General features: G+C 37.1%; 2 protein-coding genes and 1 long non-coding RNA gene across 3 annotated transcripts; 1 reads left to right on the plus strand and 2 right to left on the minus strand.

The window, feature by feature from the left end:
- Nucleotides 1-5,069: 5,069 nt before the first annotated feature.
- LOC145058407 (tubulin alpha-5 chain-like) lies at nt 5,070-20,217 on the plus strand. The gene is made up of 5 exons (XM_079006320.1): nt 5,070-5,325; nt 18,576-18,805; nt 18,898-19,097; nt 19,162-19,670; nt 19,754-20,217. Exons 1-5 carry the CDS (start codon nt 5,213-5,215, stop codon nt 20,061-20,063), a joined length of 1,362 nt encoding a protein of 453 aa, XP_078862446.1. The 5' UTR covers nt 5,070-5,212; the 3' UTR covers nt 20,064-20,217.
- LOC145058411 (uncharacterized) lies at nt 17,511-18,685 on the minus strand. Its single transcript, XR_013686376.1, has 2 exons — nt 18,597-18,685; nt 17,511-17,787 (listed from the first exon to the last, which is right to left on the minus strand). It is a non-coding gene; the product is annotated as an uncharacterized LOC145058411 (long non-coding RNA).
- A 2,224-nt stretch (nt 20,218-22,441) lies between the features above and the next one.
- LOC145058410 (small ribosomal subunit protein uS7-like) lies at nt 22,442-23,922 on the minus strand. Its single transcript, XM_079006322.1, has 5 exons — nt 23,782-23,922; nt 23,592-23,679; nt 23,006-23,277; nt 22,724-22,927; nt 22,442-22,639 (listed from the first exon to the last, which is right to left on the minus strand). The coding sequence occupies exons 2-5, from the start codon at nt 23,676-23,678 to the stop codon at nt 22,585-22,587; spliced, it is 618 nt and encodes a 205-aa protein (XP_078862448.1). The 5' UTR covers nt 23,679; nt 23,782-23,922; the 3' UTR covers nt 22,442-22,584.
- Between the last annotated feature and the right edge of the window lie 2,876 nt (nt 23,923-26,798).

Below are 26,798 nucleotides of genomic sequence, written 5' to 3' on the forward strand. Positions count from 1 at the left end.
TGCGTAAGCCAAAAACCGCTCGAACTAAAATTCGAGTTTCGGGCCGTGCACTGCTATGCCAAATCTTAGAAAAATCATAACTTCCTCATACGAAGTCAAATTTGGGCGTTCTTTTTTTGTATGTTCTCGGTTTAATGTATACTACAACTTTTGTTTAGATCACTAAGGCTAAAAAGTCCTCTATCTTAAATTCACTATTTACGTCTCCCGGTGTCGTGCCAGTTTTGCCGAAAAACTTCGACGGGCCATAACTTCTTCGTTATAACTCGGGTTTCAGCGTTCTTTATATGTACGAAACCCTTGAGACATATTCTAAAACTTGGTTAAGATTATTTATTCTAAATAATCATTTGCCAAAAAGTCATTTTCGACCCCTATTATCTCTAAATTGACTAGCCCGGATCTACGGGCATTACAGAGTGTACCTTTCTAAGTTCTGGGGGTAGTTGGAGTTTGTAGGCTACCAGACCGATCCGGGTAAGGGTCTTGAATGGTCTGATGTATCGGGGACTTAATTTACCTATCTTTCCACATCATATCATCCCTTTCCAAGGGAAGACTTTTAATAATACTCTGATCTCCTACCTGGAACTCCAAAGGCTTTAGGCTTGCTATCTGCATGGCTCTTTTGCGGTCTCGCGATGTTTGGAGTTGTGCTCAAATTTGGATTATCTTTTCCGTTGTTTCTCGAATAATCTCGGGTCTAGTGAGTGTGCTATTGGGCATTTTTCCTCTTGTCAGTTGGGCGTCTCCCACTCCAGCCCAACATAGGATGATCTACACCTTTGGCCACACATGGACTCAAATGGTGAAACTCCTATGCTTGGGTGGTAGTTGTTGTTATATGAGTGCTTAATTTGAGGCAGGTGGATATCCCAAGCTTTGCCAATGTCTATCACACATGCTTCTCTTTGGGGTATGGGTTCTTGTTTACCTCGATCTCATCGAGGGGGATCTCTAGAGATTCAGTGTTCAGATGCGTATGAGTATTGAATATGTGAAACGTGCATGTACGAGACTGAGGTCTTATGGTAACCAAAGGCCGTAGGTTACCGGATCTGTCTCGGCGAGGATTTTCGAATGGTCTACTAGGTATCGTGCTCTTGGGGTCCTAGAAGTAGAGTTTTCCTGGGCCTTAAGAGTTGGCTCCATAGCTGACAAGGTTGAGGTCACGTGTGGTGTAGCTGGTCTTATGAGTCTTAGGTTACCTTGGAAGTTTTCTTCCTATGGTGTTTCGAGCTAAAGGTAGGTCGTCCTCTGCCAGTTCCTTGCTGTTGGTTGAACAAGTCTCCAATTCGGGTAGGGAGTATCGATCCTTGAGGATGGGTTTGTTTGACTTATTAACAGTCAGTGGCGCTATGGGAAATTTGCCTTTCCTCCTTATGAGTCAGATGGGTGTTTCCCACTGTTAGAGGCTTCGTTTGATGTTTCCTTTTATTTATCATATCGTTCTTGTGATCAGACACTATCTGTTTTTGTGACCGTGCTAAGTGGTATCGGGGGTTCGATTATTGGGGTGGTTCTAAGAGTCGAGGTGGTTCTAACTCCGCTTAGCACATGGTTGAGATTTCCAAAGGGATTCTGGGAGTATCTGTGGAAAGTTTGGAAGCCTTTTGGATTCCCTTGATGTCTTTTGTTTCTTGCTCCTAATCTTTACTGGGGCTAGGAAAGGGCGTGGTGTTTCTTACATAAGGACTTATGTGTCTGGTTGCTAGGGGTTTGTCGTTACTGGTAGGAAGAGTTTTGTTACTCGGTTCTATAAGATGGGAGTCTCTTTGCAGTGCTCGAAGTTTGTAAGGTGAGAATCAAGCCAGTCCGTGCCAATTGATGACATTGGACTCCTTATTATAATAGGTGTTATGTCGATTGGGAAGTAATGGTTGTTAGGAATGATAGGGTGTTCTGCGTTCATGTTTTTATCACTACTAGTTTCGTTTTTGTTATTACTATTGCGTCTATTTTGTTCCTGCTTGTTGGGTGTTTTAGAAATACAGGAGCGTTGATATAAAGCAATGGAATTCATAATCTGAATTCTGCTGGTTTTTCTATTATAGATGGATGTGACCTAACCGTACATATTTAGGATGTTAAAAAGGTAATTGACTGTGTGGTTCTGCCCCAAATCAACATTCAGACTAGGGACAGGAAAATAAGGCAGGATCACACACTCTTAGTTTGCGGAATCCTAACTATATATGGTACTAACATTTATATGGAACCATCCTAGTCCATTCACAGGGATCTCTAGTTTCTCTGTGATTACACGATTTGCTCGGATGAGGAAATAGTTTGTGATTATGTTTTTAATTGACTAAAACCTTTTTGTGATAATTCGATGCCTAAAGTTTATTGTGGGAACGTACCAAAAATATCGGTAGGGTTCCTTGTCACCTCTTCCTGTCTAGTTGTCAACTCCTCCGTTATTCGTCTCTATTGGACAATTTCTCTTGAAATGTCCCGTTGCACCGCTTCGTGACATACTGGACTTGCTTCTGGGTTGAGGGTAGGAGTGACGCATGGGGCCGGGGCCCTACAGTAGCGGTAGATGTGCCCCATCTTGTTGCACCTTTTGCAATGAAATTCCTGGTAGGCTCCCCGATGATGGTATTTGCACTTGTTGCAGTGTGGAATGTTCCCAAGATATGATTTTCTCGATGTGCGAGGAGTAGGGTTAGTAGGGGTAAGGACTGCTCCCGCTTTTTGCCTTTTGGTAAGCCTCTGAGTCGAACGGCCTTATTTTTCATTCCTGAACTTTCGCTTCATGACCTTAGGTTTGGAGTTTGGGGTGTCTCGGTAAGTTGTCCTTCGTTGGTTCCGTTGGTTATTATTGTGGTTGAAATTATCAACGCCGCTCCATTTTTTTTTGTTGCTGACATTGAGGTATGCCATGAAAGCTGCCACGACAGCCGTTACAGTGGTTTGGAAAGTGGCGGAGTCTATTCGTAGGATCGGTGATTCGCCGAGGTGTTGGTTGTTCTCATGAGAGAACATGATTCTGCTGCATGATGGTAAACAGGCTCGTAAGTAGCTATGGTTATTTCTAGTCATATCTTATCTATCATTATAGATATGAACTTATACACGTACGTATATAAATCACATGTTTCGTTATACGTTTCTCGTTGTTTCGACCTACATCCCTATGATGTATTTACGATTAAGAGTAGAATTAAGCATCACACGGAGGTTATGTTTTATCGAGATATGGTATGGCCACCTATACAATGATTGGATTTATATCACATGGGTTCTTGGAGGGCGTACCTCTCTTGGGTTACTATTACTGGTTGCGGTTTAAAACATTATAAGCCTCAGGCGAATAGTGTGGGGATTCTCCTATGCCGAAATGGCGCACTAGTTCTCGACCCTTTTACTCATTTCCTGAGCGGCCCCTTCCGCTCCTTGTTCTACTAAGATTGTCCTAGTCTCAGTTGTAACCGGGTGTCATCTCAGGGTGGTTGCTTCCTCCTTTATGGAGTGTATTCGATTCGTATGGTTCTCTAGTTCTACTTGTTGGTTCCATAAGGCTTTGGAATGGTGTTCCTTTTATTCCTGGGGAAGTCGAATTTACATTGTTGTATATCGTGCTTTACCTCCAGCCTCCATTACTCCATGACAGAGAGTAGGAAACCGGGAGTCAAATCGGGTTACTTGTGGCCCATATGGGGGTGGTGCTTGAATTTTGAGGGTGTTGGGGATCGGAGTACAGTGCATGTCGATTGTGGATCATTGGCCATTAGGCGGGTAGTTGGGTTGTCCTTTATGGTTGTCAATCACTAAACTTGTCTTGGCGTGGGTATCGTTTTGTTACTAGGTACATCTACACCGAGAGTACCTATAGTGGGTGTTTACCTATCTGGGAAGAGAGATGTGAACTTCTAAATTGTTGGAATGTCTCCCTCTTGACAAATAAAAAGATTCATATTCAACCCTCTCTATGGATTGTATGTTTTGATTGTTTAATTTTTGTTGTTGTTGATTATTATCACGTTGTAGACGGAGGATATTTTAGATATTACCATTGATATTTTGATGTTTAAAAAGTGCATATACGATATTTTGACATTTAAGAATGGAGGTTCGCCTGCAGTGACTCCAGGGCATGAGGCAAAGCCTCATGTTTGCAGCGGGGGATTAGTCGGTGCGCGAAAGCTGGCCCGGAAACCCTCGTTAGGGAAGTTCCCTTTCCAAAAAAAAAGAATGGAATATATGATATTTTGATGTTTAAAAAGGACATATATGATATTTTCAAATTTTATGAAGGGTAAATTTGATATATAGAAATTTTATGAAGGGTAAATATGATATTTAGAAATTAAGTTGGGTAAATATGATATTTTGATGTTTAAAAAGGGCATATATGATATTTTGAAATTTTATGAAGCCAAGTTTTAAAAAACGGTTCGAACCGGGACCAGGGTAGATGAGCGGTTCAACTATCACCAGTTTTATTTCAATTTTTAGACTGGATCAAACCGGACGGTTTTTCAAAAACCAAGTTGAAGCAGTAAAAATCTGCTTGAACAAGTTTATTGGACTTGGATAATGAGATTTTACTTAGCCCGTTAAAAACATATCATTTCTAAAACAAATTGAATAACTCAATCCATATAAACTTATGATTATGTGTTTTCTTAATGTACGTAAAAATTCTGAAAATGAGTTGAACATGTTAAATCATGAATCGATCACCAAAACAGTTGAAACTAAAAATCATTTTTAAAATGTTACATTCAAAGTTAACAAGATAAATATATAAATATGAAAATATGAAAATATGAAAATATGCCATTCCATGCTCCAACTGTGTTTCATCATATAAATGTAGAAACTCCAAATTCTCACCATGTTTATAAATAATCAAATATGGAAAACTGTCATTACATATTCCCAGTGTGTTTTCATCGTATAAATTTAGAAACTCTAGATTCTTACCACACATATTTTGTGGGGTAACAAGAAATACTCTTTTTATATCCAAATATAACAAGATATAACCCACAACACTCGTTTTCCCACACAAATCCTCAATTAAACTTGTAAAATACCAACTCCCTTTCATTATCAAAACATAAATCAAATTAACAATAAACAATCCTCACTTTCTTTTCCATCTCTCTTGCGAAACGATATCATACAACATATCGTTTCGTAGAGAGAACACGAAAGAAATAGAGGAAAAGACAAAAACAAAATAATAAAAAGAAGAAATATGAGAGAAATCGTAAGCATTCATGTTGGGCAAGCAGGAATTCAAGTCGGGAATTCATGTTGGGAGCTTTATTGCCTCGAACATGGCATTCAGTCTAATGGTTATATGCCTACGTAAGTATATTCTATTCTAAATTTTTAGTTTCTAATTGTTGGAATATATGGAAACCCTGTTAATTAGGGTAGCAATAGATTAATCAATATAAAATTATACAAGTTACATTAGGGTCCCTATACTACACATTCATATATATAACAAACATAACTATCTAACGCACATCCATAGTTGGAAACATGAGGTTCTCGAAAGTTCAAACTATTTTTGAAATCAAGAAAAATTTGTGTAGGTAGACCCTTGTTAAAAATATATGCATATTGATTTGAGGATGGAACATGTAAAACACACGCATGACCAAGCGCAACATGCTCCCTAACGAAATGCAAGTCAATTTCCATATGCTTGGCACATTGCTATTAAAATGGGTTGGAGGCAAGATACATGACACTAACATTGTTATAAAAGACAATAGTGGTGCGTGATAACGGACAATATAACTCAAAAAGGAGATTGTGAAGCCATGTAGTTTCAACAACTACATTGGCTACCCTCGATACTTGGCTTCGACACAACATGTTATCGTTTTTTTAGGACTAGGGGTAATATTGTTGCCAAGTTACACATAAAACCCAAAGGTAGACCGGCATGTGGAAGAACACCCGGCCCAAATAGCATTAGAATAGGAAACCAAGCGATTAATGGTTGAAGGAAAAATATGAATGTCATGAGTTAAGGTATCTTTGTGGTATCTTAGGTTTCTTTTAAGAGCTAGAAAATGCGGAGTTTGTGGTTCATGCATATAAAGACAGACATGTTGAATAGCATAGATACTATCGGGACGAGTAAATGCCAAGTATTACAAAGCTCATGTGAGGCTACGATATAACGTCAGATCAAAAATCGGCTCACCGTTAGCAGAGAGCTTAGGTTTAATATCAACCAGAGTGCTACGTGTATTACATGTAGCCATATGAAGACGTGCAAGACTCTCATGAGTAAAAGCAGTCTGAGAGAGAAAGAGACATGAGGAATTACGAGTAGCAGCAATTCCAAGAAGAAGGAATAGGACCCAAGATCAGACATAGGAAACTTAGAGGATAACTGAAAGGTGGTGGTGGTGGTTATAAGCAACGGATAAGAATCCACAAAAATGATATCATCGACGTAAAGATGAGGATATATAACATCATACCCACGATGAAAGGTGAAAAGAGAACTATGAGATTTGTTGTTGAGCAAACCTAATGAAGAAAGGTAGACAGTAAAGCGTTGATACCATGCTCTAGGATCTTTCTTAAGTTCGTATAATTCCTTTCACATAAGATGCACATGATTGGTAAATTAAGGGTGAACATAACCAGGAGACTGACACATGTATATAGTTTAAGTAAAATTGACATGAAGGAACGTATTTTTAACATCAGGTTGATGAATGGGTAGTGACGAGAGATTGTGATGTTATGGTTTCTAGTTTTAAATAGGGTTGAACTTGTCATTAAAATCCAGATCAGGTTGTTGGGAGAATCCCTGAGAAACGAGTCGTCCTTTGTAGCGATCAAGGCGACCAAAACTGTTGAATTTATGACGACACAGTCAGCGACAATCCGCTATGTTGGTTTTGGGTGGTTTAGGAATTAGATCCTATGTATGATTAGATTGAAGTGCAACCATCATTGCATCCATAGCACCACGACAATGGGGGTCACACATTGCCTAAGTTGTGGACTGAGGGATTGGGGAGACATCGGTGGTGGTGAGGTGGTCGTAAGACTAAAGATGTAACAACCGTTCCTTTTTACAATAATTTTGATAATATTTCAAGTAGTTTTATAAAAACATTATAACATATTACAACATCCAAGTTTAACAAAAACCATGAATTTAGTTTTCAAAACATGATCCACATGTGTATAAACATATCAAACGCATATTATAAGCAACAAGAGCAAGATAAAACAAAATTACATCCGGTCCATGTCCTTCTTGTTGCTATCATCTCACATGTACCTCTTGGAACATGAACTTGGAATACATGTCAAACATATATCAGAAAAACTATGATGATTCACATAATAATTTCAGGCATCAATCAAGCAAACATTTGTTAAGAAGTAAACCCTCTTTAACAAATTGCCTTGTTAGAAAGTACATCTTCCTAACAGAGCATTTACTAGAGTCTAAACCTTCCTTAACCCAATCCACGGTTACCAGATGTAACATTCATAAAATTTATGAAAATTTAAAACTTTTTCAAGCATCCAAAAACCATTATTTATTACAAATTGTTTTCAAAATAATTTCATATCAGAGTATCCCAGAAATCAAAATCATAAAATGTGAGGAGGTGTACGATCAAGCCTTCGCCTTCCCGCGATCATCCGAAGTACCTGAAACAAAATCCAAAACTGTAAGCCCAAGGCTTAGTCAGTTCCCCCAAAATACCAACGTCATACAAACCAGAACAATATCATAACAAACAACATGCATATAGAGTGTACAATATGATCGGACCGCCCTCATCGGGCCTTCAGTCTGTCTGGCCCACTCTCAGAACCTTCAGCATGTCTGGTCCCCCTACAGGGCCTTCAGCCTGTCTGGACCGTTCTCCAGGCCTTCGGCCTGACTGGTATTCCACTAAGTTCCGGAGGCAACTCTAGTGTAAAGGCCTGAGATCCGATATTTTGCAATATCTTGAATGGTCTAATATACATTCGGCTTAATTTATCCTTTTTACTGAATCTCATCACCCATTTCCATAATGATATTTTTAACATCACCACAGTTTACTCCATCATTTTATCAGTTCTTATCACACGATTTCGATCTCATTTCCATAAAAAAATCACTAAATGACCTGTTTTACCCTATTTATACATGGATGAAACCCCATCTGATGCACTACGTAAAATCCCTAGACACGCCGCATGCATGTCTCGATTCTAGAAGATTCCACGACTCAACATGTGTTGTCTGTTTAGCCACATATTACTCCGCATCGCCAAGTGTCATATGTTGGTGATACGTGTTTATTGTGTCTACATGTCGCGTCTTTGTATCCATATGTCGTGTTTCGTTCTTTTATGCGTCGTGTTCGTTATCCTACGTGTCACAATTCTTTATTTCTAGCATACATTTTACACAACTTAACTCTTTATTTTCATAATAAAAAATAAATAAAATAATAAAAAAAAACTATTTTCATATCCATATTAATACTATTTCATTACATTACTTGATTCAAAAGTATGATTTGGTCCCAAGGAATGCTTCCATTGGACCAATACTAACTCGATTTATTTATTTCTCAGTTTCTTGATCCTTGATTCAATGATTGTTTATGGTTCTTCAATCAACATGTTGCAAGACTCACTTTTTATATCATTTAATGGAATGGTCCAATATACCTTGGTAATAATTTGCCTTTGTTATTGAATGTCATCACCCCTTTCTATAATGATATTTTTAACATCACCAACTCACCTAGGTTCAACTCAAAAGGTCTTTTCTTCAGGTCCGCATAACTCCTTTGTCTATCTTGAGCTTCTTTCATGTGATTCTGAATTAATATACTTTGTTCATTCGTGACCTTTACTATTTCTAGGCATGTAAGCTTCTATTCATCGGTCTCTAGCCAACACATGCCAACACATGGGGTTCTACGTCTCCTATCATACAAAGCCTCATAAAAAGGCATTCCAATACTTGAATGCTAACTATTATTGTAAGCAAAGTCCACAAGTGGTAGATGCTCATCCTACTTGCCTGTAAAATCTATCACACATGCCCGCAATATATCCTTAACAGTTTGAATGGTTTGTTCACTTTGATCATCCGTCTGAGGATGATATGCATAACTTAAATGGATTTTTGTCCCTAACTCATCTTGTAATGCTTGCTAGAATTTGGATGTGAACCTCACATCTCGATTAGACACAATAGTCAATGGTACTCCATGTAATCTTACAACTTCATCCATGTACAATTTAGCCAGCTTTTCCAATGACATCATCTATCATATTTCCAAGAACAATACATTTTTGGTTAATCGATCCACCACTATCCAAATGCAATCATGAATTGTGTTAGTTCTTGGTAACCTCATGATGAAATCCATCGTGATCTCATCCTATTTTCCAACCAGCACATGCGAAGATGTTGATTGTCCATAAGGTGCCTAACGTTCAAATTTTACTTGAGCGCATGGTGAACATTCTGAAATATACTTAGCTACATAGGGCTTCATACCCGGCCAACACTACATGCCTTTTAGATCTCGGTAACTCTTCTTACTCCCAGCTGGAATACTTTGACTTATCTGATGGGTTTTATAGGTTATAAAAATCTTATTTTGGCGTAAAAACTTAAAACCTAAGTTCACATACAACCTAAAGGATCTATGTTCTCACTATAATTTACAATAAACAATTAGATATCAAGAACCCTATTAGTACATTGTTATTTTAGAAAGTAAGAAAGGGTTTATAGAAATTACATACCTTTTGTTTATTATAGCAAATAAACAAGTATTCCTTCTTGATTAGTCTTCAGAAAGCAAGCACCAGAAGTCTCGTGCCTTTAATGGCTCACACCCAAACCCTCGCAATTGGAAGCTAAAGAGGAGAGAGGAAGAGAAGGAAGAATTTCTAATTCAAGGCTCTTAGAATGATAATTTCGAAGTTCTAAACCCTTAGGGGTTTATATAGGTGCTAGGGGGTTATATATAAGGCAGGTTCCTTTTAGATAACCCTAACCATATTGCTTCCTCCCTAAGGCATTCTAAGTTTCCTTAAAACCTATGAAAAGCTCTAGAATCCCCTTCTAAAAACCTTCCCCCTGTTTGGAGATTATAGAATTGGTCGATATTCAACTTTTGAACATTGTCACCTTTAGTCCTTCTACTTTTAATTAATCAAATTAATCCCACAATTAATGCCAATTAATTCTTAATTAAACAATATTATTTCTATTAATACATTATTCTGATAATATATTAATAAATCATTTATTTTTATTTATAATTAATTTATTAATCATATAATAAATTAACGAATCAGTCTCTTTCTCTCTCTCCAAAAAAACATTCCAGTCAATTACTAGGTTTAAGGGCAACCCAAAAGGATTTTGCTAATAATTCAAGATTATACTAATTTAGTTATTGGATTAGACACCTAATCCAATAGTGTCCCGCTTGAATAAGTCTAAAACTAAATTACAGGTATAATTTCAAAAGTAAACAACAAATGATGTTTTCCAAAGCAACTGCCGAACTCTGATCCGATCAGATATTTGTTCTTTAGATAAGGGATCAAATATTCATTCGTTCTAAAACATATCTTATAGATATGAGACATGGATTAGAATCAATCTCAGTGTTCAAATTTTGTTTCCTTATTCCCGATTTGTGATGACATCATAAGACTTGTAATTAAACACATCAATTTAGTTCTGGATAGGCCCAACACTATAAGTCAACACCAAATCACCAAGGGGCCCAAAGATATCGCTTTTCCTATCAGGGCTCTAATACCAACTTGTAACATCCCAAAAATATGATCCTAAAATTTTATTTTTTGATTTAATAAAACAGTATTCTAAAACATATTCCATACAACTCAAAAGAAAATAAGTGTATCAAACATCGTGTCAAATCAGAGTAATATCTCTAAAGCGGAAACCATATGGTGTGTGCGATGCAGTCATAGCGAACTCTTCCCCTTGGAACCGGAAGTACCTAAAACATAAACTAAAAAACATAAGCACAAAGCTTAGTGAATTCCCCAAACTACCACACACCATACATAATAGCACATAATGGGCCCTGTCGGGCATCGGACCCCGTCCGGCATCGAGCTCCGCTCGGTTACAAATCGGGCCCCGCCCAGTATACATATGAAATATAACACATATCAAGGAAACACATACACATGAAATAATCACAAGATACATAACATACAAAAGGGTCATCGGGCCCCGCTCGATAAACATACAAGTACATAACACATGCAAGAGTCACGCAGACAACTAGCATACTAACAAGGCATAATCTTAGGCCGGCATTGGTGCCTTCGACCCGCTAAACACAGTAAGGAAACTCACCTCCAAATCTGAACGATAGCTGAGTAGGTCCTGGCTCCGAATATCAGCTCTACCCGACACCTAAACAGTGGAGAGATTTTGGAGAGATTGCAACAAGTGGAGAGATTTTGGATCTATGACCTTCCTTCCAAGATAAGCACCTTCAATCTTCATAGCTTCCTTTAGAAATGAGCAAAATAACGACAAGAATCCACTCAAGGCTCCAGAACACCACCAAGAAAGCTTAAAGGGTGAATTAGGGTTTTAGTGACAATGGAGGCTGGTAAGGAGGACAGCCAAGAGGACTTAAGGTCTTTAAATAGGGTGCAACATCCTAAAAATTATGGTTTCCTTCCCTGCCGCCAACACGTCGTGTTGAGACACCACAACACGCCATGTTGGGCCATTAAAATATGCAGGCTGAAGTCATATCGACACGCCATGTTGAGGCTTCAACACGTTGTGTCCAAAGAGAAATTAAGAACGAATTGGAATTAATTTCATACCTGGAATCAAGCGTTACAATTCTCCCCCACTTGAATCAGACTTGGTCCTCGACGTCCGTCGACTCAAATAACTCTGGGTAGTACTCCCTCATCTCATCCTCAGGCTCCCAAGTACATTCTGACCCCTTGCGGTGTTGCCACTACACCTTCACCAGCTCCACTACCTTGTTCCTCAAGGTTTTCGTCTTCCGATCCAAAATCGTCACTTGTCTCTCAATATAATTAAGGAGGTCATCCACCTGAATATCCTCCAATGGAACCACTGCAGAATCATCCACTAAACATTTCCGCAGCTGAGAGACGTGGATCGTACTATGAATCTGACTGAGCTCATCTGGAAGATCCAACTTTATGTTTATGCATGCCTAAATGAAGCTCTTAAGCTTAAAAAATGAACTTAATGCATGCATGGGACCAATTCTTCTCATAAAGCTTGCATCTTTAAGCTCAAGGGGATCCAATTCAACTCAGGCCTAGAATAACAAACCCCAAAACAACTTCTCACACTCTTCAACCCAAAAAGGGCCAAAAACACAACAAAACACAAAATAAGGAGATCTAAACATCTACAAGTCAAGGTATGAACTTGATACCTCAAAGAGACTGCAATAAGTGGAGAGATTTCGGATCTATGACCATCCTTCCAAGCTAAGCACCTTCAATCTTCAAAGCTTCCTTCAGAAATGAGCAAAATAACCACAAGAATCCACTCAAGGCTCAAGAACACCACCAAGAAAGCTTAAGGGACGAATTAGGGTTTTAGTGACAATGGAGGCTGGTAAGGAGGCCAACCAAGAGGACTTAAGGTTTTTAAATAGGGTGCAACACCCTAAAAATTAGGGTTTCCTTCCCTACCGCCAACACGCCGTGTTGAGACACCACAACACATCGTGTTGGTCCATTAAAATCCGCGGGCCGAAGTCATATCGACACGTCGTGTTGAGGCTTCAACACACCGTGTCCAAAGAGAAATTAAGAACGAACCGAAATTAATTTCATACCTGGAATCGGGCATTATAATTCTCCGCCACTTGAATCAGACTTTGTCCTCGAAGTCCGCCGACTCAAATAACTCCGGGTGGTGCTCCCTCATCTCATCCTCCCGCTCCCAAGTCCACTTCGACCCCTTGCAGTGCTGCCACTACACCTTCACCAACTCCACGACCTTGTTCCTCTAGGTTTTCGTCTTCCGATCCAAAATCGCCACCGGTCTCTCAATATAATTCAGACGGTCATCCAACTGAATATCCTCCAATGGAACCACTGCGGAATCATCCATTAAACATTTCCGCAGCTGAGAGACATGGAATGTACTATGAATCTGACTGAGCTCATCTGGAAGATCCAACTTTATGTTTATGCATGCCTAAATGAAGCTCTTAAGCTTAAAAAATGAACTTAATGCATGCATGGGACCAATTCTTCTCATAAAGCTTGCATCTTTAAGCTCAAAGGGTCCAATACAACTCATATCTAGAATAACAAACACCAAAACGAATTCTCACACACTCCAACCTAAGATGGGGCCAAAAACACAAAATGAGGAGATATAAACATCTACAAGTCAAGGTATGAACTTGATACCTCAAAGAGACTGCAACAAGTGGAGAGATTTCGGATCTATGACCATCCTTCCAAGCTAAGCACCTTCAATCTTCAAAGCTTTCTTCAGAAATGAGCAACATAACGACAAGAATTCACTCAAGGCTCAAGAACACCACCAAGAAAGCTTAAGGGACGAATTAGGGTTTTAGTGACAATGGAGGTTGGTAAGGAGGCCAGCCAAGAGGACTTAAGGTCTTTAAATAGAGTGCAACACCCAAAAAATTAGGGTTTCTTTCCCTGCCGCCAACACGTCGTGTTGGTCCATTAAACTCCGCGGGCCGAAGTTATATCGACACGTCGTGTTGAGGCTTCAACATGTCGTGTCCAAAGAGAAATCAAGAACGAATTGGAATTAATTTCATACCTGGAATCGAGTATTACAATTCTCCCCCACTTGAATCAGACTCCGTCCTCAAAGTCCGCTGACTCAAATAACCCTGGGTAGCTCCCTCATCTCATCCTTCGGCTCCCAAGTCCACCCCGACCCCTTGCGGTGCTGCCACTGCACCTTCACCAGCTCCACTACCTTGTTCCTTAAGGTTTTCGTCTTCCGATCCAAAATCGTCACCGATCTCTCAATATAATTCAGGAGATCATCCAACTGACAACCGGGTATACCACTTGTCAATTACCTACCATATATTCCTAACAATTAAAATACATATGACTCACCTGTCACACTAGTGGACACTAAGTTCCAGTTTCTTCTTTTGGTAAACTCCTCTTTCCTCTACTACTATAACCCGTTTCTTTAGTTTTCAAGTTTCTCAAAATTTGCCATAGTTCACCAAAAGCTAAATTATCCAATCCAACAATAGTGATCGTTAACCGATCACTCCTTGACCATGGTAACTATCAGTTACCAGATCAATAAGTTTACATAATCTAGGATTCATAACCATTCATACTTATTTATTAATCATACTTAGGCAAAAATATGAAATAAGAGGATACCTCGACTCCTTAAGCTTATGTACCCTTGTGTCTTCTTACCACAATTTACTTTGTCATATTACCGGTTGTTATCACGAGCTTTCGATCTAGTTTTCCATGAAAATAATCACCAAATAACATGTTTACCCCTATTTACACATTGATGAACCACAGATAACACGTCGTGTAAAATCCTTAGACACGTTGCATCCAGGTGTCGATTTTAGAAGATGCCACAACTTAACACATGTTGTCTGTTTATCTACATATCACTTTGCATAAGCATGTGTCACACGCTGCCAAAACATGTCTACTACATCGAAGCGTCACATCATTGTATCCATGTTTCACATTTGTTTCTTAACGTGGCGTGTCTGTTATCCTAGGCATCACGTTTCTTTACTTATAGCATACATTTTACACAACATAACTCTTTATTTTCATAATAAAAACCTATTTTCATATCCATATTAATATTATTTTATTACATTACTTCATTCAAAATTATGGGTCATTACATTGCGAGACCTGATGATCATATATGATGATTGTTTGTAGGAAGGGGGATAAGAGGGGGAGATGGAGACAAGGTCGAGGATGCTCCAGAAGATTAAGGTTCGGTAGAAAGGATATGGGTGGAAGATAGGTCCGATGATGGAAAAAAAAGAATCAGGAATACTCGAGAATGGAGATGGTTCATCATCATTAGGAATGAATGATTCACAGACATTAAGAGTAGGAGAATGAAAATCATAATAAGGAAAATGGTTTTATCAAAGATAACATCATGTGATATGAGTACCTTCTAAGTGATGAGGTCGAGGCACTGATATCCACAGTGATTAAGGGAAGGGTCAATGTAGACATAAGCTGAAGAGCAAAGAACAAGCTTGCGTGCTCAGTGGAGATGGTGTTAGGGTAATAAAAGCACCCATAACACGTAAGTGAGTATAAGTGGGAGAGAAACCAAAAAGTATCTCAAACGGAGTTCAAAACTTTAAAGTAGTGGTAAGGAGAAGGTTGAAGGTGTGAAGTGGAAAGAAGGGCTTACACCCAAAACGTAGGTGGGAAGGAATCTTTAAATTAGAAAAGTATGAATAACGTTTTTTATAATGTGAATGGTTCGTTTAGCCTTTTCCAATTTGTTAATACGTGTAAGGGCAAGAAAAATGAATTTTGAAGCCATTAATATTGAAAAAATCGAAAATGGGTTGATTATTAAATTCACAACCATTATCACACTGAAAAAGTTGTATGCCAATTTTCAAGTGGTTAATGACATAGGCACGTAAGTTTTTAAAAACAGAAAACATCATATTTCATACGCAAAGGAAACACCCACAAAAATGAGAGAAAATGTCCAAAAATAAAATATAATAATTGAAACCACTAAGACTCGTGATCGGAGAAGTCTATAGGTCAATGTTAATTAGTTTAAACGCACGAGACGTTCTACTAGAAGTTATATTAAATGGTAACTGACAATGTTTTCGTAATTGGAAAACATGACATAAAGAGGAGTTATGACTACAACAAGAGACAAATGTTTGATGATGCCACATATCATATGATGTGGAAAGAAAAGCAGAACCAGAGTCGGACCATGGTGATGAAGGAAGGAGATGATAAAGATCAGAGTGAGTACTATCACAACCATGTAACTCAGCGCCTTTGATAAGATTCTTCACCATGAAACCAAAAGGATCAAACTCAATAGAATTCCAATTATAAGTACAAAAACGACGAGCATAAATAATATTTTTAACCATTTTATAGGAAACAACGACATTGGAAAGTACTAGATGTTTATTGGAAAAAGAAAAAAAAAAGATTGATCGACATAATTGACAGGAAACACAGAACCATTAACAACCATTATGTGTTGAGATTTACATAGAGTTAAAGTGTGCATGTTACCTTGACTGAAGGTCATCTGAGAGCTTGCTTCGAAGTCCATGTAGTAGTTGTTTTCCAGAGGATGTTGAACTGACATAGATTGAAATGTACAGGTGAGGTCAGTTTAGAGGTCCTACTTAAGTTGCATGCCCTCCAAAAATTGGTGCTTGTTTTTTAGGATGTTACGTAGATTGATAGACGAAAAAATATTGGTGTGGAATGGATGAAAGAGGCTAATGAGGGTGAGGTCAGTTTAGAGGTCCTACTTAAGTTGCATGCCCTCCAAAAATTGGTGCTTGTTTTTTAGGATGTTACGTAGATTGATAGATGAAAAAATATTGGTGTGGAATGGATGAAAGAGGCTAATGAGGGTGCCCAAAGTAGTGCATCATTTGGTATGGTTGTTGGTGTCGGGGATGTTGATAGGTTTTATAGCTTACAAAAAAATATGTGGTGGAAAAACTTAACTCTATGTTCACATGCAACCTATTGGATCTAAGTTTTCTCTATTAATTTGCAACAAACAATTGAACATCAAGAATCCTGGGAGTGCTCTACTATTTTCAAAATTCATAAAGGGTTTTAAGGTTTACATACATTTTGATTATTATAGTAAATAATCAACAATTCCTTTTTCAACAAGCTTCAGAAAGCAAGCACCATAAATTTTGTGCCTATAATGGTTTGTACCAAAACCGTAGCAATGGAATACTTTAGACGAGAGAGGAGAGGGGAAATAATTTTAGATTTTAGGCTCTAAGGCTCTTAGAAGGGGAGTGCCGAAATTATGAACCCCATGAGGGGTTTATATAGGTGAGTAAGGAGTTTAAGGATAAAACAAGTTTTCTTATATAACCTTTATCACTTTTCTTGCTCCCTAAGGCTTCCAAGAAGCCCTAGGAACCTCCAAAACCGTCCCCCTCATGTGTGAAGGTTCTGGAATCCTTCAATGCTCAACTTTTGAATATTGTCACCTTTAATCCTTTTATTTTTAATTAATCCCAAAATTAATTGAAATTAACTTCTGATTAATTATTAATTAAATAATACTATTTTTACTTAATATATTATTCTCACATTATATTAATAAATTATTTATTGTTATTTATTAATCTTATAATAAATCAATAAATCAACCTTTCTCTTCAAAAATCATTTTGTCAATTACTAGGTTTGAAGGCAACCAAAAGGACTCAATTACTAAGTTTGAGGGCACCCAAAAGGAATTTGCTTTTAATTCAAGTATATATCAATTTAAGCTTAGACACTTAATCCAACAAATGTCTTGTGACATAAGCAATGCGGATGATGTTATGCGGCTTCTGGAGAGAACTGATAGTAGCGGGAGATGGTTGTCATGGTGAGATAACAACAAGGGAGCGAGGACAAAGAGCATGGGTCGATGGTGTTGGTACGAAGAGTTTGTACTGCTGCATAATAGGTGTCCTAAAATGTTAAATGCTCCAAAATATGCATGAAATCGTCCCGGTGTGCCTTGAGTACCTAAAAAAGAATCGGAACAAGAGGAAACGTTAGTGTGGTAACAGACTTGTGTTTTTGGCTTTAAGGAATGTCGAAAACGGACTTGTGTTGGTAATGACATTAAAAAGAATGTGATAGGAATGAGAAAGTTGTTGTAGGATTAATTGTGTGACTAATTCCATTTCAACAATTTTGGAGTCGCAATCGGCGAGTACATCAGCGAGATTCTTTAGCTTATGGCAATATTTAGTGATGGTAGAGGAACTTTTCTTCGTGTTCCGAACTTTCTCTTGGACTTTTAGAATTCGTGACATTTTGTTGTTGATGAAGAATTCATCAAGTTTTTTCCATAGATCTTTTGTTGTACAATTGTCACCGGATATAATCCGAAGAAAGTTAGCATCACAATTGGCCTAAAACCATGATTTTATCCGGGAATCAATGACAGTCCAATCCTCATCGTCATCATCTTGAGGTCGGCATTGGCATGTGATTTCATGGCAGTGGAAGTAGATGACAAGGTTGTTATCGGACCCAGAAAAACTAAAGAGAAAATATAATACAGTAGGTAGGAAGCTCATCGCATGTAGAAAGATAGTATTATCAATTCTCCGAAGTTGTGGTAGTCAACAAGTAGATAGGAGATGACGGAAGTTGCAAGTCATTGATGAAGAGTCGACGGAAAATAATATCACTGACTTGGAAAATACATTCATACTATATTTTCGTATTTATAACAGACATAACTATCTAACACTAATTCTTTATATGCTTTGAAAGTATAAAAATCATCTTTAATAAAATTGTAGGCTGGGATCTAGAAATATTACCTCATCAAGCGAAGAGAGCAATTCCTTTGGCACCTTCTTCAGGGAAGGGATCTCCGGGAAATATGTCCCAAGAGCTGTATTTGTCGACCTTGAACCAACAGTCATTGATGAAGTAAGAACCGGAAGCTACAAGAAACTATTCAATCCCAAAAATCTCATCTCCGGTAAGGAGGATGCCGCCAATAACTTCGCCAGAGGACATTACACCGGTAATTTGACTTCAATTTTTTGACTTTTTACATCACTTTTCATCTTCTCGATTGATCATTGATATGAACATAATCATATAATGTATTTACAGTCGGGAAAGAAGTTGTGGATCAGTGTTTAGATCGGGTGAGAATCTTAGCAGACAATTGCAGTAATTTGCAAGGGTTTATGATCTTCAATTCTGTGGGTGGTGGAACTGGCTCTGGTTTGGGGTCGTTGCTCTTACAACGCTTGTCTAACGAATATGGAAAAACGCAGAAAATTGGGTTCACGATCTATCCATCTCCCAAGGTAACGAATTTACAAATTAACTTGTCCTAATTTTCGTGTTCTGATTTTCATTGTGAAATTGTAGGTTTCGACTTCAGTTGTGGAGCCTTACAATGCTGTGTTATCGACTCATTCATTGATTGAACACACAGACATTGTCGTGCAACTAGACAACGAAGCCATATATGGGATCTGTAAGAGAGCGTTGGATATGGAAAAGCCAACTTACAGGAACTTGAATCGATTGATATCTCAAACGATTTCATCTTTAACAACTTCCTTGAGGTTTCCTGGATCCATGAATGTTGACATTTCCGAATTCCAAACGAATTTAGTCCCGTTCCCGCGGATTCACTTCATGCTTTCATCATACGCACCAGTGGTTTCATCGATGAAAGCCTACCACGAGCTGATTTCAGTTCCAGAAATCACTAACGCCGTTTTTGATCCGTCGAATATGATGGCGAAGTGCGATCCACGGCGGGGGAAATACATGGCTTGTTGCTTAATGTATAGTGGAGACATTGCTCCAAAAGATGTTAACACGGCCGTCGGAGCCATCAAAACCAAAAAAACGATTCGATTTGTCGATTGGTGAGTTTAATCGCGTTGCATTTTATCTAGATCTGAAGAACGATGGAATGTTAAAAATGTTGATTTACCTCTACATTTTTCAGGTGTCCGACGGGATTCAAGTGCGGGATCAACAACCAGGCTCCATCGGTGGTTCCTGACGGAGATCTGGCGAAGGTGAAACGAGCAGTGAGTATGATCAGCAACAACACGGCGGTGTCGGAGGTTTTCAGTATGATCAATCAGAAATTCGATGTTATGTTCGCGAAACGAGCGTTCGTTCATTGGTATGTCGGTGAAGGGATGGAAGAAGGCGAGTTCTCGGAGGCGCGTGAAGATCTTGCAGCTCTGGAGAAAGATTACGAGGAAGTGCTGCAAGATGGCATGGAAGAAGATGATGACCAAGGATATTAGTACTAACTTTCCATGGCGGCAAATCTCACGTAAATGACTAATATGTCCATGGATATGGGCGTCAATAGTATATACTTTATATACCTGCTCAAAGATGACATTATGTAACCTCTATATATTTCTTTATATTAATTTGGGTTTATAAATTTTTTTATTTGATGCATACGTTATAGTTATAATAATAATAATAATAATAATAAGGATAGGATAATACATTATTATAAATTTATAAATTTGTTGTATACATAACTTGGGTTATCCATGCCACTGCAATTCTACTGCTTTTTTAACTGGCATATTAGTTTTGCAATTACATATGCATCGGTATTAGTATAAGACCCTCATTCTTATCTTCACTCTACGTCAACAAATAAATTAAAATGTTACTCTCTGTGTCTTTCTTACTCATACAAATTGTCAAATTATGAGAGGTACACAAATATTATTACACTTACAAGAAGTTACACAAATCAATTTGAGGGGATATATATAGAATTTCCCATAATTTATACTTCTAATGATTGTTTTTATTTGTATAGTAGTAAATTAACATGATTATGATTGTTTATTATTTAAATTATGATAATTGTAATAATACAAACTAATCAAATAATAATAAATATTTAACTAAAAAAATATCAAATAAAACGTTCAGTAAAGAAATTATATTATGAGAAAATAATAAATATAGCCATTAATCAACATTTTTTGCCAAAAAATAACAAAGTATTCAGGATTTCCGAAAATGAACATTGAATTCGAAAAAGGCCTTCTACGGACTAACATATATTTAAAGGGTTAGATTTCAAATTTTGTTTTACAGTCCGCATAAAATAAGATCTAAAAAAACTTCTCTATGAAATCGCTCTTAAAGAATTCGGTCTACAGAAACCAATGTTAAAAAACGAGTTTGTAGAGATTTGAGTTGACTTCTACAAACTCACTATATCTATTGTGAACTCATTAAAATGGTAAGAATTTGAATATGTACTACAGATTAAAAAAGAGTATTGAGAACTCAAGAATCTATATTATAGTAATTTTGACTATCTCTTCACATATAAAATGGTAGAAATTATATATAAACAAGTTTTTTTCTCATATAAAATTTTGGAAAATTTAAAAAACAATTTCATTTTTTCTCATAAAATGGTTTTTCTTCCTAAAAAAACCATTACTTTTGATTCGTCATTAGTTAAGAGCCAACCTAACAAAAAGCAAAAAAAAAAAAAAAAAAAAAAAAAAAAAAAAAAAATCAACCCAACCCAAAATTAACCACTTGGGTTGGAATTTTCAGCTTGTTTAAATTGAACATATATTAAATAAGTTTAAATAAAAATGTTAGATTTGAAATTTCCAAACATAATTTAAATATAATAGTTATTTTAATTTACATCTATTTAATATACATATTTAGTATTTTTAATTCTTTTTTTTTAATTTAATTAACCAATTGGCTTGGTTTCATCTTGCATTCTCACTTTCACTTTGTTGATTCATATAGTAGAACCCTAACTAAACTCCTTAGTCCTCACTCACGACCTCAGCCTTACCCTTACCACAGTATTCGTTTTTTCGAACAATTGAACATTTACAATCCAGATTCCATTGTCGGCCACCAATAGACCAACTAGTCAACAATCCAATAAGTTGATTACGTTTCATTCTAAATCATATGTATATTAATTTTTTCAAAACTTCTTCAACATGAAAATCTTTATTCTTTATAGCAGGAACTTTTTCAAATGGAGTTTTTCAACATGACTTGTTAATGAACAAGTTCTAAGGGAGAGTTTTTTCATTTCTTAGTGGAGTCCATAGATTTCAACCAATACCAAGAGTCTTCAACCAATACCAAGAGTTTGTTTAACCATTTTGGTTGGGACCCATATCACCGTATGTAATAGTTAGCATTTTTAAATTATGAAAAAGCTTAATAAAAAAGTTTCTTATTATAAATATATTTTTAGCTTTTTATTTGATTGATGTGGCAAGATATTTTGTTGAAGTGGCAAGAAAAAACATAGCCAAATAGCTTTCATGTTATGGATGCTTTTATATATGAAAACATCATTTCTAATGTTATTTAAACACATTATTTTTAATATTGGACTTTGTAACCTATGTAACTAGGTGCAAACTTTTTTCTATTTTAGTTAAACTTTAAAACTTAGGTAGGTCATTTAGCTTCAACCTAGTCATTAAACATGTTAAATTTAGAAAATAATAAATAAGTCTGGTCAACATGTATTTAAGAGATCGAGTTAGATCCGAAAATCTCATCCATTTCATCAAAAGAGTGCCAAAACAAAGACAAACTCTCAAGTCTCAACAGATATTTGATTAATAACAAAAAAATAAAAGCAAAAAAAAGGTAATATCAAAACAAATGCAGATACTTTCTCTGTAACTCAAAATCCATAACAAAACAACCAATAGTTTTGATAATTAATTGTTTTTCATGAAATACCAAAACATTCCAACAACCAAAATCGATTTCTCTAACATTACCAAATCTTCTTTAACGATTAGCCTTAGCAACCCTCTCAATCTCATCTTTCTTCTTAATAGCATAACTACATAAACATCAAAAACAAAAACAATACATCATAAACAGTAGCTATAAACATATAATTAAACAATGAAATACAAGTCTTTACCTGTTTGAAGATCCCTTTGCAGCATTAATAAGCTCATCAGCAAGACATTCAGCAATGGTCTTAACATTCCTAAATGCACTCTCACGTGCACCAGTTGTAAGAAGATAAATAGCCTGATTCACACGTCTTAATGGAGAAATATCAACAGCTTGACGCCTAACAACACCAGCTGAACCAATTCTAGTTGCATCTTCTCTTGGTCCACTAAAAAAAAAGAAGAAGAAAGATGAGATTTGTAAAACATCATCGAGCTTAGATAAGTAGGGCGATTCTGATTTCTACCTGTTAATCACAGCATCAACAATGATTTGAATTGGGTTGGCATCGGTTAACAGATGGATGATTTCCATGGCGTGTTTGACTATGCGAACAGCCATCAACTTTTTACCATTGTTTCTTCCGTGCATCATGAGGGAGTTTGTCAAACGCTCAACAATTGGGCATTGAGCCTTTCTGAATCTTCTGGCTTGGTATCTACCTGCAGTGTGAGGCATGTAGATTGGGTGCTTGGAAGCAGTTGCAGTGATGTAATCTTCGACAGAAAGATCAGAGACCTGTAAATGAATCCAATGAAGAACATTGATAATGTGAATAATTATTCGGATGATGGATAACAGATAGACACTGTGTTGTCGATTGTGAAAATGTCAAGGAAATCAACCTATCGAAAGTCAATAATCATCTGGTTTAATAGCTAACATACAAACTATATGAACAATAACGAACAGCGTTTACTAAACAAAAGGTACTAAATTGACTTTCAAATGAAGGAATCAGGCTAAACGAATTAACTAAAAGAATGTCGAAGAAAACCAGATTGTAGGACTGTTCATTGATAATTGTAGTATAGATCTGTTAAGAAATGAACCTGAACGTCATCGTAAGTCCAACGATTGAAAAGCAATACTTCGCAGTGAGCCTTATCGTCTTCAGCAATAGGTGGTATGGTCGCCATTCTTACAGAAACGAAATTGAGATTAAATTCAGTACATCAAACAAACTATAAAAAGATATAAAGAGAAATAGGATGATTAGTATACAGTAACTACTAAGCAAACCTTGGATTGAGGATTGGGGAGGGGGTGAATGGCGAGGGGAAAGCCGCTGGTGTTGTAGTTTAGCCGGGATCTTTCGGACGTTGATGACGATGACAAAACCCTAACTAGGTTTATATCAGATAACTGGGCTCTTTATTGGGCTTATTTATGGCCCATTTAATTTATACCGGGTATATATTTAATAAGTTAAGATGTGTTAAGGGCTAATGATATTAAAACTTTCAACTTTCACGAAATTGATAGATTTGCCAAAAGTTTAAATTTATGTCTTTTTTTGCCTCGCACTTGTATTAAATGGGTCGTTTTTGCCTATTACCTGATTTATTTTAATCAACCGGTTACCACTTGCTTAGCTGGAATGCTCATTAACGTCGTTTGAGAGAAAACTCCAAGTCCGTTACGGACATTAAACTGTCGCATCCTCATCCTCCCTCTATATCCCGATCACTTCACCTTTTCTCATTTCGTCGACTGAAATTTTGTATACACAGAGAAAAGCTTTTCAAAAGATGGTTTTCTTGGAGAAGATTAGCGTAAAATTGTTCTTCAAAAGGTAAGGTTTTTACAGGTCATGATCTTGTTGTGTTTACATTCAATATTTCTTGAAATAGTTTCCTAAACTTATTGTGTTTATGCGGGAGGGTGTAATAGCTTCATCAGACGAAGGGTACGCTGACCCCTTTGTTGACATACATGAGCCATTTTTCTGGCTTGAGTGAAATGGATTTTGGACTCCACGACATTTACATGGACCACGAACCAGAGGAATAATTTGTGTCCTCGCTTGATAAAGGTAAGGATATCTTCCTAAATGTTCTATTAAATGATGAAAACCTACGAAATTCTAGTATAGCAGATGAAATCAGAGCACAAGTATACCATGTTACCGATTGGCAGAGTGATGAAGACGAACAGGAGGTATTGAAAAACAACTATAGAATTCATGACCCAACCATCAAGTGGGACAAGATGGTACCAAATCTTGGTGACGTCTTTGAATCCCTTGCCCAACTAACGTTTTGTGTCACCAATTATGCAGTGTCACATGGTTATAGAATATAATTTGAAAAAAATGTGATAGTAAAAGAATTGTAGCTAGATGTGGCAAGAGGAAGGAGGAAAGTAAATGCCCTTTCAGACTTTATGTTGCATGGATGTACAAAGAGATATCTTTTCAAATCAAAGCTATGAATGTTGGCCATAATTGTTATAGGCAGTTTAAGTTTGGATCCATTGTTTTCCATGAATGGATTGGAAGACATTATGTGACTGAAATTGCAAATAAGCCAAAGATGAAACTTCAGGAAATGATTGGTGACATCATACAAAGGTATAGGTGTGTGGTATGTATAGGACAAGTTAAAATGACAAGGAAATGGCCAAAAATTTAATAGAAGGTAAACACATTGAGCATTATGCAATGATATAGGATTATGGCGATGAATGGTTAAGGTTAAACCCATGATCCACATGTCAAGTTGGTGTAACAACCAATCCACATGGAAAGAATTATTTTCACATGTTTTACATTTGTTTCAAAGCATTGAGTGTTAGCTGGAAAAGAATGTGTAGGAGACTAATTAGGCTTGATGGGTACTTTTTAAAGGGGTAGGTGAAGGGTGAACTGCCAACATCCATTGGTAGAGATGCTAACAACCAGGTCTATCCAATTGTTTGGGTTGTTGTTGATGTGGAAAATAAGTCCAACTGGACTTGGTTGCTTGAGCTACTCAGTGGTGATCTAGAACTTATTGATGGCAGGGGCTTAGTAGTTATATCAAATCAACATAAAGTAAGTTTATTTATAAAATATCAATCCTTTTCAAATTACTTATAAATACTTACATGTATGATGGTTTTTATATAGGGTTTGTTGCAATCTGGTAAAGATATATTGCTACATGTAGAGCACAGGCAATGTGCCCGACACATATATGCAAATTTTAGAAAATCTTACACTAGGTTGGAGTTCAAGAAGTTGTTTTAGGTTGCAATTATGAGTCGTGTGGAAGGTGACTTCAAGAGACACATAGACACAATTAAAAAGCTCAATCCTGGTGCATATGAGCATCGGATGTCCAAAGAACCCCAAACATAGTGTAGACCTTGGTTGGAGACTTAGACTTAATGGATTAAGTTGAGAAATATGCATTTTTGGTCCCTTTGAGACTTAAAGACTATAGCTTTGTTGTTTGGACCATTATAATGGATAAAGTTGGAACCTTTATCCATTATGGAGCTATCAATAACCAGATTTGTTAATTAAATGGTTAATTTTCTATATTAAGCACCTAATGGGAAAAGTTGGACAATAACTTATTATGCGGGGAGTAGTTCTAGCTACGCAGCGCGTGGCCTCATTTCCACCCGTAATCGCCATATTGGGATCTACGCTGGTACACTAGGCGTACTCGAGTTGGATGTTGACTTTAACTTTTGACTGATGACTTTAACCAAGTTTGGCTTTAGGTTATTTAGGGTACTTTAAGTTGTAGATTGAGGCTTGGTCCCTGTCTGTTGCATAGGTGACCTATAAACCTGGTATCTGGAGCAGTGATCAGCTCATATATCTTTTGGACTTTAAGGTGAGTTCTTCTCAGTGTACTCGTGGGTCGAAGGTACTAATATCAGCCCACTAGGTTATGTATCCTAGTATATAGGATGTTGTTATGTTGTAGTGACCTATTAGATTGGTAGATCTTTATGATTGCATGTACTTGCTGATTATTGTTTATTTGTTGTATATGTCGACATATTGGTGGTTGGGTTGAGGAGGCAGGCCAACAAACCATGGATGGTTGGGTTGAGGTGGTATTGTTTCGTGCAGTAGACCAACAAACTCGGGATGGTTGAGTTGAGGCTGTAAGCCAACAAACTTAGGAAGGTTGAGTTGAGGATATAAGCCAACAAACTCTGTATGGTTGAGTTAAGGGTATAAGCCAACAAGCTCATGATGTTTGAGTTGAGGCTATAAGCCAACAAACTCTGGACGGTTGGGTTGAGGTCATGAACCAACA

This window comes from Lactuca serriola, chromosome 6, assembly GCF_051521515.1.
Source record: "Lactuca serriola cultivar US96UC23 chromosome 6, Lser_US96UC23_V15, whole genome shotgun sequence".
NCBI classification, from domain to species: Eukaryota; Viridiplantae; Streptophyta; class Magnoliopsida; order Asterales; family Asteraceae; genus Lactuca; species Lactuca serriola.

Bases quoted from the DNA above. Each gene is read 5' to 3' on its own strand.
- LOC145058410 (XM_079006322.1), bottom strand. From the start codon at position 23,678: ATGGCGACCATACCACCTATTGCTGAAGACGATAAGGCTCACTGCGAA. The intron at 22,928-23,005 runs GTAGAAATCAGA...CTTTTTTTTTAG, and splicing joins GTTGATGCTGTGATTAACAG to TGGACCAAGAGAAGATGCAA. The intron at 22,640-22,723 runs GTAAAGACTTGT...ATGTTTATGTAG, and splicing joins GCAAAGGGATCTTCAAACAG to TTATGCTATTAAGAAGAAAG.
- LOC145058407 (XM_079006320.1), top strand. From the start codon at position 5,213: ATGAGAGAAATCGTAAGCATTCATGTTGGGCAAGCAGGAATTCAAGTC. The intron at 19,098-19,161 runs GTAACGAATTTA...GTGAAATTGTAG, and splicing joins CGATCTATCCATCTCCCAAG to GTTTCGACTTCAGTTGTGGA. The intron at 19,671-19,753 runs GTGAGTTTAATC...TACATTTTTCAG, and splicing joins ACGATTCGATTTGTCGATTG to GTGTCCGACGGGATTCAAGT.